This window comes from Ambystoma mexicanum, chromosome 2q, assembly GCF_040938575.1.
Source record: "Ambystoma mexicanum isolate Mex_15411 chromosome 2q, UKY_AmexF1_1, whole genome shotgun sequence".
NCBI classification, from domain to species: Eukaryota; Metazoa; Chordata; class Amphibia; order Caudata; family Ambystomatidae; genus Ambystoma; species Ambystoma mexicanum.
This window is the reverse complement of record NC_090924.1, coordinates 111,141,530-111,161,882: the sequence shown is the minus strand read 5'-3', so window position 1 is coordinate 111,161,882 and position 20,353 is coordinate 111,141,530. Positions and strand designations below refer to the sequence as shown.

Below are 20,353 nucleotides of genomic sequence, written 5' to 3'. Positions count from 1 at the left end.
TGAGGTAAAAGCAACCTTCAGAGAGTCAAAAGAACATTGAGCCTCAGGACTCCAAACAAAACTCTGTTTGCTGCTGGTTAGAACGGTCAAAGGAGCCACAGTTTCTGAAAATGAACGGATAAAACGCCTGTAAAAATTAGCAAAGCCAAGGAAAGACTGCATAATTTTCACAGACGTAGGGACAGGCCATTCCAAGACAGCTCTTACTTTGGCGATGCTCATCTTGATTCCTTGGCTAGTAATGACGTATCCCAGAAATTCAACCTCCTCGACATGAAACAGGCATTTCTCTAACTTAGCGTATAAATGGTTTTCCCGCAAACGCTGTAAAACGGTAGAAACATGCACAACATGGTCTTCATAGGACGAAGAATAGACCAGGATGTCATCTAAATAAACTATGACAAACTGGTCTTACACGTCACTAAAAACGTCATTGATGAAACTTTGGAATGTTGCTGGAGCATTGCAAAGACCGAACGGCATAACGAGATACTTGAATAAACCGTATTTTGTCTTAAAAGCCGTCTTCCACTCGTCTCCCTTCCTCATCCTTACAAGGTTGTAAGCCCCCCTCAAATCCAACTTGGTGAAATACTGAGAAGAACCCAATTGGTCCAAGAGAACGGATATGAGGGGAATTGGATATCCTTACATGGTGGTAAGCCCCCCTCAAATCCAACTTGGTGAAATACTGAGAAGAACCCAATTGGTCCAAGAGAACGGATATAAGGGGAATTGGATATTGATTCCGTACACTACCTGCATTAAGTTCACGGTTATCTATACAGGGCCGTAAATCCCCTTCTTTCTTAGAGACAAAAAAAGAGGGGCGACGATGCTGGCGAACGAGAAGGGCGTATGAAACCGTTCTTTAAGGCCTTATCCAGATACTCCTTAAGTACTAAATGTATTTTCTGAGTAAGGGAGTACACTCGACCTGAAGGAATCTGGGCCCCTTCCACCAGATCAATCGGGCAATCATAAGGGTGATGAGGAGGTAGGACCTCAGCGCCAACCTCATCAAAGACATCCTTGAAGGCCTCATATTCTTTGGGAAGTATGATGGAGGACACTGACCCAATTACATCAGCAGACTCCGATAGTGAACCACTCGGAGTACAGACCTCAGTTCCAGAAAAACAATATCCCATACAAAACTGCGAAGAGAACATGACTTAACCAGTCTGCCAGTCCACTGCCGGGTTATGTAAAACAAGCCACGGTAGTCCCAAAATAATTTTGAATTGAGGAGCAGCGATTATATCAAAGCCGATCTCCTCCATGTGCCCAGACTACAAGGTCATGGTGAGAAGAATGGTACGTTCAGTAACCAAGCACGATAACAATGTGGTTCCATCCACCGCATTAACCACTTCTGGATGTTCTTTATGCGTAACTGGAATATTCCATTGTCGTACATATTGAGCATCAATGTAGTTTCCGGTTGCCCCTGAATCCAAAACCGCCTTAGCCGACCATGGAGTTCCAGAGTGGTATGCACTATAAATGGCACCGAAACACAAGAGCCCTGGTTGTAACTGCTCGGCAGAGGGGCTCTTTCAAAGTTCTCTTTCTTCTGTAGATAAGGGACACTGGACAGCACCAATCTGCATAGGTTCCCCATTATTAGCAGGAGGGAGAGTAATGGCGTAATGTAAATCAATCGTACCTCTTTTTTCCCCTTTTCTTTCCGCCTGTCGTGCGTCAATTTGTAGTACTAAATCCAATAACTCAGGAAACGTGGTCGGAACCACAGGAACGGTTGCTAGGACATCCTTCAAACCATCAGAAAGACACTTGTAAAACAAGGCAGCTTTCTTTTCTTCAGGCCAACCCGTTTCTGCCACCAGTTTATTAAATCGGGCGAGATAGGTGAGCAGAGTCGAATCCCCTTGCCGTAGGGCAAGTAATTCCAAATCAGTAGCCTAAGCTTTATAGCGGGTATCAAAAACACGAGTCATAGCTTCGATTAATGCATCACAATCATAAAGCAAGTGACTCCCTTGCTACAGCAGTGGATTCGCTCATATAGCAGCCGTGCCTTCCAAGTAAGATGAAACAAATGCTGCTTTAGTAGTTGCGTCCAGAAAGGAGGAGGGACGACACAAGAAGTGCAGACGGCACTGATTAATGTTAGTTCGGAAGGCCTTGGAATCCCCATAGAACCGTTCCAGAGGAGCAAGAGGGAATTGGGCAGCCATAAATACTGGGGCATTCTCTTGTTTGGTAGACGGGACCCCTGACCCAGAAGCAGAGGTTGAAGCCTTTGCTGCCCCTGCCTGTATGCCCATCTGCAAGTCATGGATCTGACGTTGTGTGGCGTCATGTCTGTCCGCAAACCTTTCCACTAACTGAACCAAAGCAGCCAGCGGGTCTTCCGAGGGTGCCATAATAAGGCTTCTGAATATGTAAGAACTGAATGGGAAATACCGGGCAGTTCTGTTCAGGCAGTTGAACCCGTCGTGTAGCCGAAGGATTCTTTCTGCCAATGTACCTCTCAGCAGTACAAAAGGACTAACTGAGAGGTCTATTGACCCAAAGATGGAAAACGCCACAGGAAACCCGCTGACCAGCAAAGGAAGGTACAGTTAGACAACCAGGCAGTTCATTAATGTCAAAATAACAATGAACGAAAATAACCGCTAGTACCTTAGTAAGCAAGGTTGTGGACCAGATATCAGCAGTTCATATTCCCTGACAAGAGAGACGTTATCCTGCAATAAGGACAATAATAAACATGAGTCTAACAGGAAAAACCAGAATCAAGTATGTTTTAAACAGATGCAAAGAATGCCACAAGACTTACCACAGAACAGGGAAGGAGAAAATGGTAAAAGGGTCCGGGAAAAACAGCTTCAGTATAGTTCTAGTATCCTTGAAAATCCCCAGAGAGTCTCTAGTCCAGAAACGTGCAACCTATCACTCGCCGGCACAAGGACGCCTAAGAGTATTCCAATAGGCAGTCTCTAGTCCAGAAAGGAGCAACCTATCACCCGCCGGCACAAAGACGCCTAAGAGTATTCCAATAGGCAGTCTCTAGTCCAGAATACAGAAGAATGGTGCAGGCTGAGAGGTGTATTAGATGAATAGCGAAGATGACCAGGAAAGCAATCCAAAAAAGCGGTGAGAAAAACAATGTTCAAAATACAATCCAATTTCAGCAATGTGCGTGCAGAAGACAAGGTTGATTCCATAGGCAAAAACAGGTTAGATGCAGTCCAAAATCAGCAACGTGCGGGCAAGGAACAGTTAATTCGTAGGCAGTAGCAGGTCAGAGAAACAAACCGAGGTCAGATTTCCAGTAAAGACAACGACGGTACCAAAGGGAGAAGACAAAAACAGGGTAAAACACGTAGCCAAGTTAAATAAACAGATATTCGAGTACAAGAACGGAACGCTGCAGAATGCGGATTCAGAAGCAGCGAGTGCACTAGCAGGCGGGGCTTAAGAATGAATGAAATCAGCTGACTTAGCAAGAAGAGCGAGTCAAACGTGCCAGAACACATGACCCGCAGAAAACGGAACACCAACTTTTCCAGGGCGACCTCCAACACCCCCGAAACGTCTGGTGATGTATGTGCACAGAAAAATTGGTGTTGTGTACTTTTGGTCTGCGTGTGACAAAATGACCAGATGTCCTACGCGTGGAGGAGGGGGACAATAATCTGCTAGACAGTACACCAGGAATCTTACAAACAGGTGATTTCCTGACACCGGTCAGCAGAAGAAAAAAGCTGAACCGAGAGAGAAGACAGCAGCACAGGAATGGACCATGCTGGAGAAAGCAAGCGCTTTCATTCTGCTTCTCGCCAGCAGTACACACGGAAGTGGCGTGAGGCCAGAGGGAGACACCACAGGTACTGTGAACAAACCGCTGGTAAACTGGCGGCTACAGCAAGGTTACCGGTAACGCTGTCCAGTTCAGAAGCAGCAGGCTCACCGACATGGGCACGCAGAGCCGGCAGGAAAGCTGGGAGAAGGTCTGCACAGCAGGAGACGCCCTCCCGAACTGAAAGCTTTACTGGGGCAACGTACCACGGGTCGGGAACGCTACCAGACACCAGTGAGTCGGCCCAGAGATGTTTGGGTCTCCAAGGCGTACCGACAGGCAAGTGAGTCATTAAGAACTTATTTTAAACTCCGACCAAGAAGAATACAAAGACAGAATTTGACCAAATCCTCATGTATGAGATGTCAATAAGGGGAAGGTTGGAGCACGTTTGTACAAAAGCAGATGAATACTACTGAAGAAGTTAAAAGGCCAAACATGAACAAGTCTCCATATACGAGATATCAATGTGGGGAAAGTTGGAACAACTAGTACCTCAAGCCAAGGAAGTATAGACAGTGAAGAACTACAACTGTGCTATACTGGAAAAGACATTGAGAAAATTAAGAGAAGCCTTGGTGAAAGAAATACATCAGGCAGTGAGCATTTGGGGAGGAGGATACCTGGCAGCAAAGCATACTAGGGCATCTGCAAGCTCCAGAAAGGAATTCCTGGCAGAGGAGTTCACCAGGTAATCCATTTGAAATACACAGAGGAATAAGACAATTTGGGCTGATACCTGACGGGGGAGTATACCAAGTCATCTGCTCTCTAACCTTGACCCCAGCTTTCCCTCTGTCCTCATCTTCCTTGACCTTTCCTCTACTTTTGACACAGTCAACCACGCCATCCTGATTAACTGACTCCACAAGAACCTGGGCATCACGGATCAGGCCCTGGCATGGCTGACCTCCTTCCATTTTGACCGATCCTCCCAGGTCCAGCTTGGGTCCTTTCTCTCCACCACCTCTCTCTCCACATGTGGTGTTCCTTAGGGCTCTATCCTCCTACCCTGGCTCTTCAATGTCTATCTGGCCCTGGTCTTCGGCCCTCCTGATCTCTACCTTCTCCTCTAACTTTCAGTGTTATGCGGATGACGCCCAGCTCTCTTTCGGGCTACCCTCCGCCTCCTCCCCCACCTTTCTCATTCCTGATTGTCTATCCACTATTCAGGCATGGTGCGCCTCCAACGATCTCTGCCTTAATGCCAGTAAGACAGCGATCTTCCTCATTGGGACCCCTGCTCCCGCTTTTCCTATCTCACTTTGACCACCCTCCTTGGACCCTCTCCCCTCACCCTCCTGCAAGACTAAAAACCTTGGAGTCATCTTCAACGCCACCCTCTCCTTCTCTCCCCACATTACAGACCTTGCCAATAAGGCCCACTTCCAGTTGCACCTCTTCAGAGGTATTCTCCCTTTTCTCACCTTCCCCAGAAGTTCACTGTCTCCAGGGCCCTGGTTCTCTCTAGGATGGACTATTGCAACAGCCTCTTTCTCAATCTGCCTAACTCTACTCTTCGCCCTCGGCATCTTATCCAGAACAGGACCGCAAGACTTATCCTTGGCCTCAAACCCAGGACTGTATCTCTCTGGCACTGAAATCCCTCCACTGGCTCCCGGTGGCTGCAAGGATCAAGTTCAAGCCCCTCTGGATCGTCCACAAGGCTTTTTGGGGCCGCAGCCCTCACTATTTTCAACTCTCTAGTCCTAAATACCTTCGCTGTAGAGCCCTCTGCTCCTCTTCCTCTAACTCTCTGCGGGTCAGTTGCTTCTCTAAGCAGAGAGTGGAGGGGGGGGGAGATCTCTCTCCTCTGCAGGAGCCTCCCTCTGGAATGGCATCCCCGCCTCTCTCCATCTTGAGCCAGATCTCCTCTCCTTTCTCCCTCGCTCGCCCCTGCTAACCATCTCTTGCTCCTGTTCCACCTTTACTGGCTGCCTGGCCCACCTTGGACTGCCACCTGACCTACCTTGCACTTCTTGGCTGAGATTACACCCTGTTGTGCCAGCCTTCCTTGCACTTAACTCAGACCACACTCCCCTGGTTTCACTTTCCCCTACACGCCCAAACCCTTCATTTCGCGTTGCACACTTGCACATTCTGAGAGGCCTAGCTAGATCGTTTGTCTTGTCCTAACTTTGTTCCCTTCCTTGCCTTGTTGCGCCTTAGAACACTTGTGTATAGGTGCATAATAAATAACCATTCAATCTGAAGGGACCAGATGAAAAGAAGTCCTGGCAGACCAAGTTCCAGGCATGTGGAAGTTAAATAAACACACATTTAGATTGTGGTGAGATACCTGGCAGGAGAGTATACCAGGGGATCTGATATGCCTACTAAGGGATTCCTGTTAGGGGAGTATTCCAGGATGTCCACTAAAGTCTTAAGAAGAAATCTACTTATTTACTTTTGCAGAACACATGACAAAACAAGTAAACCAAAGACTCGAATAAAACAGGCAAGTGGAAGTTGTGAAATTTAACTAAGCCCGTTTTTTCTGTTAAAATCAAAATACCTGGCAAAAGGATATAAACAGAGAACTAAAGAGCTCACAGAAGTATTTCTGATGGATAAATATATCAGACGGTCCTCTGAAATATCAAAGAGACTTATAAGAGAACACTAGATGGAACAACTCATGGTGAATAAGACCCCTTTTGTTTATGAACTAGGTGCCAAGAAAATTAAAAAGGGCTGAATGGTGTGGGACATATTGTTTGTACAGAAACCTCCTGAGTTAGTTGTACAGAACCAAGGAAGTGGTTGCTGGAAAGAGACATTTTTGCCATCCTTAAGAAGTGGTTGTTTGAAACACACCTTTCCACTCTTAAGAAGTGGATGCCTGAAAGCAAAACTTTTGCTATCTGTAAGGATCTATTGTTTAAAAGAGACACTTCTGCCATCCTAACTGAGACATCCAGGGTAAGGGAACCATCCTCTGTATCCAAAGATTATTCGGTTGGATTTATTTACTTGTTTTTTACCACTTTATTTTTTGCCAAATGTACACCATAGGCATTTTCCTACACCCTTAGTTCATTTCCAGTGTGGGGGTCTGATAAGTCTCTTTAGAATAGGGGCAGAGAGGCCTTTATCCAACCCTTTTATTTTAATAAAGATGTCTGATGTTGAAAACACTACCACTTTGTGTCTGCCTTTCATTTCTGACTCCTAACAGAGGCCTGGAGGGAACTAGAAGGGCTCATAAGGACTAGTGTGAAAAACAGATAGATGAGCACTTTGACTCCCTTCTCCTAGTTCTGTGACTCATTCTCGGGTTGCATTTGTTGCATTAAAAGCTGAAGGTTGTAAAGGAATGTCAAGAGAAGGTTGAACTTGTGGATCCAGGAGAAGGGAGTCATTCTGGCATTTTCTCTTCAAGAAGAAGAACTGAACTGAAATAAAGACTTTGAACATTGCCTCCAGGACTGATCCCTACAGAACACGGAGAAGGGAGTCATTCTCCTGGTACTATCTAGGTTTCTTTCAGTTTAGTGCTAGGGCTAGAGTAGAGTAGAGTAGATTTTTGATCAGAGGACGGATATTAATTTGGACTTCCAACCTGACGACGAACACCCCAGTTGTTCCTTGGCTAGGTAGGGACCACCATCTAGAACCAGGCAAAGGTAGGATTTATGTTCTTTCGTTAATATAAATCATACTGAAATGCCACCTCTGTTTCCGACTCCTCACTCCAGCACATCACAGGGCATAGTTTGATTAACAATAAGGATTACACTCTTCCTCAGCGATTTGACTAATCATTGAATATTTATTTTTCTATCCTCATCAGTTGCCATTTACCTATAAAACAAACCATTTTATCACAACAGAAACCCACACTCTTCAGCAGACAGAGACCTTTCCCCCATCCCTGCCACTACATAGTCTCAATAATCAGTGACGGTTTACCAGCTGCCGAGGGACCAGGAGGGAGGCAGGAGCATGCGGCAGCCCAGCGCTGCAGACCAGATGAGACCGTAGTAGCAAAAGGACCCGTGCTGGCAACATTGCAGCGGAACACTGCAGAGAAGGTCACACCAGCTCGAAGAGAGAGCGGGCAGTCAGGATGTAGGAGCCCGCCGCCAAGCGAAAAACCCTGGCACCCGCAACAACACGTTCATACAACACGAGCGCAGCTGGAGCCCGCGTGGAGAGTAAAACTCCACTAAACCACCAGGGAAAGGATGTCAGATAAGGACCTCCACAGTGACCTTAAAACCACCAGTAGCCCACTGAGGATTTTATATTAATAGGAAACAAAGGCCTCCAAGAAGGCCATGATGATCCACTATGCCTCTAGGGATATTTGGGGGAAGAAGGCCTTGGCATCACAAAACACCCTGGACCCCATCCAGACCATGTTGGAAACAGCCACAGTTCCTAAAGAAGGGGGTGGGGCTTACTAGCCCTTATTGAGCCGCCCAAGTCACACTCCTGTAGCAGGTAAGCTATTGGTTAAGGTAAATGGACCAATTTTGAGAGGGGTGGGATATTTAAGAGTGTGTGTGTTAGTTGTGTGGGGTGATTTAGTTGGGTGAGGACAGGAGATGGAGGAGGACTTCCGAGAGACCAGAGGAGGTCAGAGCGAAAGGAGTGTGGAGGCTATTCGAGAGAGCGGGTCTGTGGAGTGTTTTGTGTGAGATTAAGGTGTGTCTGGCTCAGCAATAGAGTAGAAGTTAGTGGTGGTTGGGAGTAGTGTATTTAGAATAATAGAGTAACAGAGAGAGAGGGAGGGGTGGTAAGTAGTAGTGATTGTAGTGGTTGTGAATAATAAGACTAGAGTTAGTGGAGTGGTAGCATTAATAATGAAGTGGGAATAGAAGTAGAGAAAGAGTAGTAATAGTAACAGGGAGTGGGAGAATAGGAGTAGTAGTGGGAGCAAAGAGAAATTGTAACCGAATAATAGCAAGAGGCACGGAAGTTGAACAGTAAAAAAAAGGGAAGAGAAGGTAACCGCAGACGTAGACATTGTTAGTTGGAGGTAAGATTGACAGTAAAATCTGCAGTAAGGAGGAGACATAAGATCAAAGGATGGAGGTGGAAAGAAGGAGTGAGAGATCAGAGGGATAGTGGTGTAGTGGGAGGAGAACATCGTGGGACCCTGGGTAGGGAAGATTCAGTGAGAAAGGGTGTTAACGAGTTGCTGGAACAGCGTGGAAGGAGGCACCATCCTAACACATCCCTAGAATACTAAGCAGGGTTAGTTTAGGGGTAGGTAGAAGATACCGAGCGAGAGAGTCAGCCAGCACCTTAGGGATACAACCAATAGATAGACCATACTAGAAGATCAGAGGGATGGGGATCACATGTCGATATCATACTAACATCACCCATCAAGAATAGCTGGGCTATGGAGGGGGTAAACCGAGGGAACTAGAGACAGAGAGGGACGGCCACAGCGCCAACTTTCCCAAAGACCCTGTATACCCTGCAAAACACTAGCATCTGCAGGCATCCTGTTGTAAAGTTCCAATAAAATCCCTTGGAACATCTTCAAGTCTCCGGAGTCGTTATTTGGAACGGGACCCCTGGTCACAAGTACTTTAGCTTAGCAGTATATTTAAATGGTGTTATCACAACACTCACTGTTATTATGGCATTGGTTATTCAAAGTAATTTGTAATTGTTATGCAAGTAGTTTGCTTTCTTTATTAGGATCTATGTGGAAAGTTCAGACTTGAGTGTTAGCAGTAGTCTTAAACAAAGCAGATATTAACATTTCTGAATTGTTGTATTGTGGTCAGTGACCAGGACTAGTGAGCAGAGACATGTTGAGATAGGATTTGCATGGGATGGCTTCTGCTAGGCTTGCTGAGAAGTTGGGACTAGCTGGGAGTGCAGCTGTGATGGATGCATGCAGTTCACAATAGCAATTGGTACTGGTGTGCCCAGCAAGGCTTTGCTGCTTCCTGGAATGTGCTTTATTTTTGTCGCACAGAAAAAGAATGAAGGGTATTGAAGAAAAGGATGGGTCCTTGGGGAACTCAATGAAGCGTGTGAATCGAGACTGGGGGTAGATATAGATGTTTCATTATGATGAGCTTTCTGTGATTTAAGAATGGGAGGTTTATGCTCTGTTCCATGTGGGGGCAAAGCATGTGGGGTAGCTTTGTAATCTGTATAACAGCACCGAGCACACACTTTTGGCGCTATTAGTTTGGTTCAGTCACTTTTTAGTTTGGGCTATTAGATGTTGCTTGCGACACCTTTAAGCCTAAACGATTGCATTAGAGTACAAATAGGGAGAAATGGTATATGAGGAACACACAGCCTGTAGGTGTTCTTAGGTTATTTGTCCAGCCATTGACTGCCCATGGTCCTGCTAATCCCTGTGGCCATTCCTACCCCTCCCGCCCAAAACACCTCCTCATGAGAATTCTTTGAGCTTGCTTCAATCAAGCCTTGCCATCAAACGTTGCACTAAAAGGTGGATGCCAGTGTTTTTTCAAAGCAGTCTTCTGAATGTTAATGACTTAATTGGAGAAGTAAACCCACTAGTGGTGTAATAAAAATGTATTAATCAGGTTGCTGTCAGCCACTCAATTTATAAGCACTCTGCGTTTCCTTCACTGAAGTTCTATTAAAAACGAACATTGGCAAAGCCAACATTTTCGGCTTGTTTATAAGTATTGGGCATTTGCCAGGCACTGCTATTAGACGCACCATTTTGCACCTGCTACCATCAATTTCCAGCTAATAGCACTACGCCTGTGCCTGGCAAGTGTCTTTCCCATGCTATACAAGAGCCCACACATTTGGCATTGCCAATGCGTGTTTCACTTTGTTGTTATCATTCTGTTATGTGATGACAAAGTGTTCTTTCTTCCTTTGTAGGGATGCTTGCAGCTGGAACCAACAAAGGTCGAGTGGCAATGTGGAGGAAAGTATCTTCTGCCAGTCAGAATTCTTGGAAGACAGATGGCAAGGACAACTGGAAACTTCAGACACCAACAGAGCTCGATGGCAATATCACCCAGATAAAGGTGGGGGGTGCAGGGGAATTTGATACAGATAGAACCAGCGCTGGAAGTAAATATTAAACATTTAAAATGTGAGAACGGAAAGTGCACTTTAGATAAAAGGCAAGACTTTACAGAAACAGTGGAAGGAGGGTTGAAAGGAAATAAGCAGAGCTACATGTGCATGCTCAAAAGGAATAGCACATAAATAAGATATGAGAAAATAGATTAATGCTTAAAATGAATATCACACAAAATGTGACGGCTTAAGAGTGTATCACACAGATAAATGTGGGGTTTGAAGTGAGATATCATACCAATACTGGTTAGAGTTGAAATAATTAGAACACTCCTAAATGGGGGAATGGAGGAATAATCTCACATTTTAGTATCATACTGTTACAGGTAATCTTTATATAGATAAAAGGGAAAATGCGTTTGTGTCTGTTCGAAATGTTCAGCCAACGTGCTACAAACATGAAATTCGCAAGGTAATTCCTACCAGTCCTGGTTTTAATTCATTTAATGAACTAAACCAATGCTTTTTTTGTAGACAATATTGCTACTCTTTCCTGCAGGAGCTAGTGTGAACATATTGTCTGTGTCCAACTCAAGCAACAGAGGGCTGACCATGAGAAAAGCATGAATCCCGTAAATCCGTTCCAGCTACTTTGAGTTAGAGCGTTGAGATTGCGCAGCAACATTATTGGTGTACCGATCTACAGCTGAGGCAGCAGTGACCTCAACATAAGTGCCCAGGGCACCAGCATAATGCAAGCGGACCCCATAGGGATCCACTATAAACGTCATAGGCCATGTGAGCCAGGCAGGCAATGTTTATAATTGCAAATAAACGCTATCCGACATGCTTGCAATTTTTCCTTACATTTTTCATTGAACAATGTTTACCATGCCTGTCACTATCAAAAGTAAACGCTGCCTCGCAGGCCTGCATGTCAGGCAGCGTTTATTATAATTATAATAGTTTTCTTATAACACGATTAGTACCGAAGAGGTTTCTAAGCGCGGACCCGGGATTTGAACCTGTGTTGATCTGCGTCGTCTTACTTCTAGGACGAGCGTGTTGTCACAGAGCTCTACTACCCATTTACTCACTTTACACTGCTGAGTGCAAATGTGAAGGGCAAAATGTGGCATACATGCTTGTACCCTTTACATTTGCACCCTGCAATGCAGATGACCAACATTTGGGTGCAGTCAAGATTTTACATGACATTTCTCTCTCTCTCTCTCTCTCTCTCTCTCTCTCTCTCTCTCTCTCTCTCTCTCTCTGTCACTCTCTGTCACTCTCTCGCTCTCTCTCTCTCTCTCTCTCTCCCCTCTCTCCTCTCTCCCTCTCCCCTCTCCCGAACCCAGTCGTCCATAACATCAGTTAGTTCTATTGATTGTTCACCCCTCCTGTCTAATAGATCTTATACTAATGGTGTTCCCCCTAAAACCAGGCTCACAAACTCTATAAGGGACTTCCTAACTGTACCCACTGTCACTGCAGGTTAGTGTTCCAATAGGGGAAATAGGCGTTTGCAGCTACCTGGTTCCAATCACATCCACATTTACCTCTCCCTTCTATGCTACTGGCACTCCCCTTCTTTGCTCCCCACCAACTTCCTATCCCTCTGATGTTTCACTCTTTCTCTCTCGTTCCTCCACTCTTCAATGTTTACCCTTTGTTACTCCTCCTACTGCTACAACTGTCTCCTATTCCCACACCCCTGAAGTAGGCCCAGGTAACCTTCCCCTCGAAAATCCATGGTGGTTTAGTGGATGGTTTTTATTTGTGGGACTACTGGCAGGATTTGCCAGTCCCGTTCGATGCAGAGCCACTATGTGCTGTGACATGGCTACGCTGCGGTATGGCTTGGGTTGCCATCTCTCTCTGTGATCGTGTCCTGATGGCGCTTGAGCTGGGTTTGGGCAGGTAACTGCTTTTGTTTCTCCTGGCCTTTCTCCTTGCTTCTCAGTCTCTTCCCTCTCTTGTGTGCCAGCATTTGTGCCAGCATCTGAAATGCTAAAAGGACACTGGTTAGCATAGGCACTTAAAAGCAAGGCTGCAGACATGCTTCTGCACTGGTACACATTGGCACACTGGTTAGAGGAACATTAAACTGTATTCTGTGTTTGTGGACCTCCGGACCACTTTCGACTGCGTGTCACAGGTCACGCTGTGGTCCATTATGGGTGATGGGGGAGGGAAGGATCCAGAAAATCTCCTGCAAATGATCATTCAATTGTATTCGATGAATACAGCAGCGGTGCAATGGGGCTTGGGAGGGGAACTGTCTGAACCATTTGCAGTAACAAGGGGTGAGGCAGGGGTGTGTCTTTGCCCCCTTGTTATTTCTGCTATATATTGATAAAGTTACACGCCATGTTAGATCTAAGAGCCTTGACCATCCCAAACTGGGTATGGAAGCCATGCCGATTCTCTTTTTTGCAGATGATGCATAACCCTGCAGATCTCCCAGCGGGCCTAGCTGCTAGGTTGAATAGTATGCTGCGGGAGGATACAGAAATAAATATGACAAATGCTTGTAGCAGGTTGGCCATGGGGGCTTTCTACTTGAAAGGTAAATTCCTCCAAGGGTTTCAGAGATATTTAGATGTGCTTATCCCCCCACCACCATATGCACGTAATCTGTATACGTAATTCAGGATGGGTCGATTGAATTTGGTTTATCGTACATGCAAATGGGATGCAGCGTGAAATGACAATTGTCAAGTTTGTCACTTGGCAAAGGAGACTCGGTCCCATTTCCTGTTCTTCTGCCAGAGGTATGCCACCCAGAGGAACAAGTACCTAAAGACGTTGTGCCATAATTATGGCATACTTCGCACAAGGGATGCTTTGCTGTTGTTGTTTCGTTGTTGCCAAAATATGAACATTTTATATTTCGTGGCAACCTATCTGTCCCAAGCATGGTGTACACGGTTAATGGTTATGAAGGCCGCGGGAGGCAAGAAAGGCGGGCCCTTGAATCCCCATAAAGCATAATTTCCTTTGCACGCCCACCTAAGATTTGACAACCCATGAAATGTGATGTGCCTTATGTGTTTGGCAAACGATTACTGGTAAACAAAGTCCACACATATCTATGGGTAACAGGCCTGCAGGGAAAATTATGGAATGAGTTGAACAGCATGGTAACAATTGCACTTTAAAAAGAGGCAGCCACTTACTGCCAATACTGTTTTAAATGTTTATTGTCTGTAAATCAATTATAATTATTGTGTGTTTTAACCCTTTTATGATGTTTTTGAACGGTATGCTTTTATGGCCTAGAGCCGAAATAAAGCTAATTAGAATTGGATAGTATTTTTAAGAACTTTGCCCCTACTGAATCATCCTGGGTTGATTTAAAAAGAACTACTAGGTGCAGAGTGGACCAATCGTTGTCAGGCCTGTGGTTTTGATCCATCAGTTCGTACAGGCTGATGGACACTGGGGCATTTTCTAACCGTTTAAGTTGTAATTCTGTTCAGATGGGAAAGTATAGCATGAGTTAATGGTCAGGGAACTACGCAGCGGGATCTTTGAATCTGAAGGTGCAGAAGTTCTAAGGTTACGAAGAGTAAGTTTGATAACTTAGTAGCTAGAGGTCACACTAAATTCCATCTGGTCATTATCATTCTCATGTGTGATGTGGATTCTCTTGGCCTGAGAAATGTCATCACAAATGATTGTTAAACATCCACGCGTGTGCCTCAACCAGTGTGTACATTTGTTGATTAAGGAATTGCTATTTTCAAACTAGCCTTTTTTTAGTTTTTGTTTATCAGTCATATACACTACTTTATTTTGAACAAGAGGTGATCGAGGACCAGCGCTGTTGGGGGTTTGCCAGTACGACAAGCATGTGGGGATTTCTTTGGAAACTAGATGATCTTAAATCACTTTGATAGGTTGGCCTTTGGGACGAATCGTAGGTATTCGTCCCTTCTCCCCAAAAGGAAGACTCCCCCTGCCCCTGTGAGGCTAGTGAGGTGAGCCCGCTCAGCAACATCCCTACTGTTGAGGCAAGTGGGACCTCACTGGTGAGACACGCCCTTTGGGGACAAGGACTCGGGTTCCTACGAGGAACTCCCTAGACAAACCAATACAGTTGCCTATTTGGGAGTATCTGGTAAGCTGAATAATAGGACACTATTATCCTTGGCTGAAGGCAATGCAATAAGAAAGTCAAGTCGACAAGAAAAGGAAGATATCCCTTTAATACAAGATGTATAGATAACTGTGTGAAGGAGGATGATGGAAGGAGAACGCGATGCACACTGGAAGCCCCCTGGCATCATTACGCCCGACGAGAAGCGAAGCAGAGGTGTGTTGCAGAGTCTGCTACTTGTGGAGAGTGAGAGAAGGCGAGTGTGATGCGCTGGAAGGCCAGTGTGTGCGGACACGAGAAGAGTGTTGGCAGGACCGAGAGAGCAATCAGCAACCCAGTGGTGGCGTGACCACAAAGTGGAAGTGGTGGGCAGAAAAAATGCTGAGACCGCCCGAATTGGAAACTTGTGTCGCTTCCCGAGTCGCCGTGCCAGAGCGGAGAAGAAGTCTGAGGTGGACCCAAGGAAGTAAAGCAGAGACAGCAAGAGCGAGAGCAAATCATTCCGAGCAAGTGCTAAATTCACCTTCTGGACCCCATAAAGAGAATGGTGTCTGGGGAAGCGGGAGGCCCACAGGATATCTTTATGAACCAGCGAAAACTTGTCACAGTCGCGAGAATGAGAAAGTGGGACAAAAACTGTGTGGTAAGCAAATAATGAAGATCCCAGCGGGGAAAGAGAACTATTGTATGAAGGTGAAGCCTTGTTCCAGTAGTTAAAACTGGGTCATAAATCACATACAAAGTCAGAACCAAATTGAACAGCCTGGAAGGGAGGGGCTGATGAAAGTAGGAATAAAATTGTGTTGGGAAAAAATAGCAAAGAATCCTGGGTGGAAACAGAACTATTGTATGCTGTTGAAGCCTTGTCCCAGTACACAAGACTGTATCCTAAATAACAGCGAAAGTCAGATTAGAACTAAACAGCCTGGAATAGAGGCTCTTAACCCATATCTCTGGGATTCAAGAGACAGTATAAGATTGAGAATTGGTGGTGAAGATATCCTAGAAGAGGGTGAAGAATACCCCAGACGGGTACAACTAAAAGGGAGACCTGAGAAAATAATATAAATCAGAAACTGAGTGTTAAGAAAGGTTACAGTGGAGGAGCCTATAAACTGAGAAACACAGAAAGCAAGAGAGATACATGTTTGTATACAAGCTCCAGATGGATAGCTCATGGGCAATGTGCTTGCCTTGGAAGCAAGACGACGCCGAGCAACACAGGTTCGATCCCCGAGTTTGTGCTTGGAAACCTCTGGGTATTAAGCGCATTATAAATAACCAATTACAATTACAATTTGCATGAAAACCTATAGGAACTGATCAGACACTGTCTGTCCCACAGAAAGGAAGGACATACACCTTAACTGGTGAGGCCAGGCGAAAAGAAGACCTCCCTGGGTCTGTTTAAGTTAGTTTCAAATAGTGGTAGGGCCAGATAGGGCATCGGGAAAGAGGACAATATTCTTTTGGACTTCACAAAGATGGACAAGCACCCTTAGTTTCTTAGTTAGGAAGAGTATTCGCTCTAGTGATAGGGACAGTTAGGCCCTTTCATATTAGTTTTATTAAAAAGAAATTGGAACATGTCTTCTGTGTGTCTGATTCCTTCTTGCGACCCTCCACACCTTCCTTTCGAAGGGAATGTAGGGCAGCTCAGGTACTTAGAAATAAGCGTTAGCAGTGGTTTAAGGGTTGGATTGTGTAACCCTGCTTGTGGCTCAGTATTACCAGTGGGGATTGGGGGAACTGTTCACAATAAGAGGCAGTAAACTATAGCTACAACTGAAGGGGAGGTGGTGTTACATGAACCAGTGCTTCCTGTTTTCTGAGTGTTGCTGATATTAAGTATAATCAACATCCTTGTGCAAGACAGAGGCTAGTTCAGATAATAATAGTTTAGATTTCAGATGAGAGGGTAGCAAAGGATGTACACTTCTGCTGAACCCTATTAGAAGATGGCCTGTTGGAGGATAGGATGTCATTGTCGTCCGTGGGAATTAAAGGTAGGTTATTTGGTAAGGATAAAATAGGTTGTTTGACACCTCTGTTTGCATCAATTACATCCTGATCTTACAACTTCAGCAACTGTTGGAACAGCGTATCGAGGGATACAATAGCAAAGTGAATATCATTGGGGACAGAATTAACTGCTTCTTTACATACGTTTGTGCAGTGGCTGGTACAATCAGGTGGGGGTGAGTGGTTCAACATATGAATGGTAACTGTTGTAGAGTAGTGCTTGCCTCCCTACTGGTCAGCAGGATGCTCGACTTCTGTGAGGTAATCATCTCCCAAAGCTTGGTGGTTTCTTTCCTCCCTTTAAGGGCTTACACAGGAAGGTGGACTGAACTGGACTGGGTTTATTGTTGAACCCATCAGCCTTGAGTAATGGTTGGTCATCAAAAGGACTAGTATGAGGCACAATTTAATGGTCGGCTAGGTTACCCAGTGCTTTCTTACTAGAAGCCAGGGGCGACATAATTTCAGATTGTGACTGATGTTTTGGTACTACTATCGCCCAGTGTTAGGGAGAATTCTCTGTTTAGGCTGAATTTCCTAACTTAGTGAGTCCCCCAGCAGCTTTGCTGGATTTTTGGGGTTTATTTTTTTTCTCCTGCCAAGAGTGAGACTCTTTTACCCTCACTCTTGGGCATGATTTGAGTGTGTTTCTTTGAATCTAGATGTGTTTAATGGGCTCTGGGGTCTTTTACTCCATAGGCTTCATGTGTTTTTGTGATGTGTGTTACACAGCACCCTCCGTGCAGTAACACAGGGGTGTCATAGTGACCCCCCCAGTATAGACTCCATACCCTGGGACTGACTACTGTCTCCCAGGGCATGTAAAGTCACCATTGACTTTACTAGTCTTAATTTCTGAACAGAACCAGTACAAACCATCATATTGTGGACGTACTGGCTGGGGCAATTCAATTGCCCCGGGGTCTGTTAGTCGAGGGGGCACGTCTCCGTCCCCCCTGATCGAGTTTTGGCTGGTGGCAGTGGATACTACTTTATATATTCAACCGCAAATATTTTCCTATGGGATTTCCCATTGTTTTAGGCTACTATCTTTATTTAATTATTTACGCTAGCCTCGAACATACCACCAGTTTATTTAATTAATAATAATTCTCCGGTTGGTATTTTTTGCCAAAACTTGATTCTAAAATGGCGTTTGTGTTCTCTTCTGTGACTCCAACCCAAGTCGAGCCCTTTGTTCCACTTTTTGGCGGGCTTCTCCACAGAAGCCCTCCAAAGTGGTGCCACTCTGTCTGGGGTACTTAGGAGGGGTGGAGGGGGATTTAGGCAACCTGGACTGAGTTGCCTAGGCAACTCAAGTCGCACTCCGTCCTGATTGGCCCAAGTGGTGAGCCGGCCGGCTCACCACTTAGCATGTTTGAGTGACAGCTAGGCTGAGTGAATTGGGTTTTCTGCATAAAAGCAGGACTTTGGGGACTGGAACTTCAGAAGTCGCCACAGGACCTAAGAATCCGACGAGGGAGAAGCTGTGCCAACCTGCCACGACACCACCACCGTTGGAGCCCTGCTGGACTGCCTCACCACTTTTCCCAACGACAGAGGAGATCTCCCGCCGGAGAGTATTCTTCCTTTGACTGGTGGGGATAACCAGTTTCACCGTCTTTTTGCTTTCCCGACGTACCTCGTGGCCGCCTTGCCCGTGCCAAGCACCCCGGCAACCGGGATACCACGTTTTACCACGACCGCGAAACACAGGTACCACCTTTAACCGGAAAAACTCTGTGGCTGGTTTCTGCCCTGGTAGTGCAACGACCTTCATCTTTCCTCCAAGTCGAGATCTTCTCTTCCCCTGGACGACGACGCAACTTGCACACACTACCAGGAACAACTGCCACCGCTGGAGGATCCTTCCCACTTAAGGTACCGTGTCCCACCTGGCTTCCCTTGCTACCGACTGTACGGGATAGATTTAGCCCCCGGCTTTCGAACCTGGGTTAGCCTGGGACACCCTGGCTAAACTTTCCTAAGCCGCTCTAAACTCTTTTTGAACCCTCTGCAAGACTTTCTAAGCCTAGTGTAACTGTGTGATCTTGGTGTAACGCTCACCTGAACTCTGCGGGAACCTTCTGGAACTCCAACTGACTTCTACCTTCCTGGGAACTAGACACAGAATTTCTATAAAGAAAATAACAATTTTCCCTTCCTTAGTTTTCTTTTGTTAAATAGGAGGAACAGACTGGTAACTATGGGACCAGCAATAGCTCACCTTGGTATTTAATTTGTTGAGCTCTCCATCCTGTTCTATACAGGGGTGCAAGTCCTGAAGATGGGACACAGGAGAATGTTTTCTTCAATAAGGGGCTAAATGGGCTCTGATGGAGAGCAATTATCACTGGTAAGAGGAAATGACAGAAACCCTATCCTAATTTGACCCTAAAAGGGGCAATATGCTGTGGTGAGATGCGTGTGTAAAAATACAGACAAAGAGCAGGGACAAACTATTACAACTTGCCAACTTCCTCACAACAATGCGTGACAGAATAGTAAACCCCAGAAACTAAGTAGAAGGGTCAAAAAACTACTCAGTCGGAAACATGGAAGCACCTTATGACTGTGCGTAATGTGAACATGAGTGTGACCAAAAATATCTGACTAGAAACAAACTTCCAAGGCAAACTCCACAGAAAAGCTCGAACCCGCTAATAACAACATAATACCCTGAAAAGCATGAGGAATTCTAATAACATTTATACACAATTCAAAGTATCTGATAAGGCAGCAAAAACGAAGCAAATACATTCGCACATCACTGGGAGTACTTGCGTGAGAGAAAACTGCCACAGACTGTGAGGTGAGGAGACCGCTATGACAGGACTCCGGACTATGGACTGTGACTGAGCCGGGACGACTGCAAACTGGAAAAAACAGGAAGGGAACTGATATCTAGTAATAGTTACTCATGGAATGAACAGTAAATATATGTGGACAAGGAATATGAGAGTTGTGACAGGAACGGAGGTACGCGGCGAGCGTTCCATCTGAACTCAGACGAACGACGCGAAGCGCAAGCCTCCTGATGGGCGGGGCTTAAATAGCCGGCACATGAAAACAACTAGACCCGCTAGCTAACTGACTAAGAGGCACCACCTAGCGGCCATTAAATAAACTCCAACCAACCATTAACATGGGGGAATTAGAATCAATAACCAGCTAGGGCAAATGAATTCCCATGAACCTGTATCTCTTAGGACTAGTATGGGAAACCTAACCTGTGGCCATGACACTTGGGCGCATTTGTGCTCTGCTCTCTCTAAGAGGGGGCCCAGCCTTTGGACTTTGGCTCACCAGTGACTTTTGCTCTTCTGCCTTGCTAACAGTGTTCCTGAATCTTAGAGTGGTGTACCTTTCCATATTCTGTCTTTTTCCCTCCCTTTCCCACAAACTTATTGGAGTGC

General features: G+C 45.6%; 1 protein-coding gene across 2 annotated transcripts in view; it reads left to right on the top strand.

Annotated features, from left to right (window-relative positions):
- The window catches only part of IFT140 (intraflagellar transport 140), a 2,226,364-nt gene that overhangs the window by 844,776 nt on the left and 1,361,235 nt on the right, over positions 1 to 20,353 (top strand). For both annotated transcript variants that reach the window (XM_069646971.1, XM_069646972.1), the window contains exon 9: positions 10,670 to 10,818. In XM_069646971.1, coding sequence (XP_069503072.1) covers positions 10,670 to 10,818 — 149 coding nt within the window. The remainder of the gene's footprint in view (positions 1 to 10,669; positions 10,819 to 20,353) is intronic.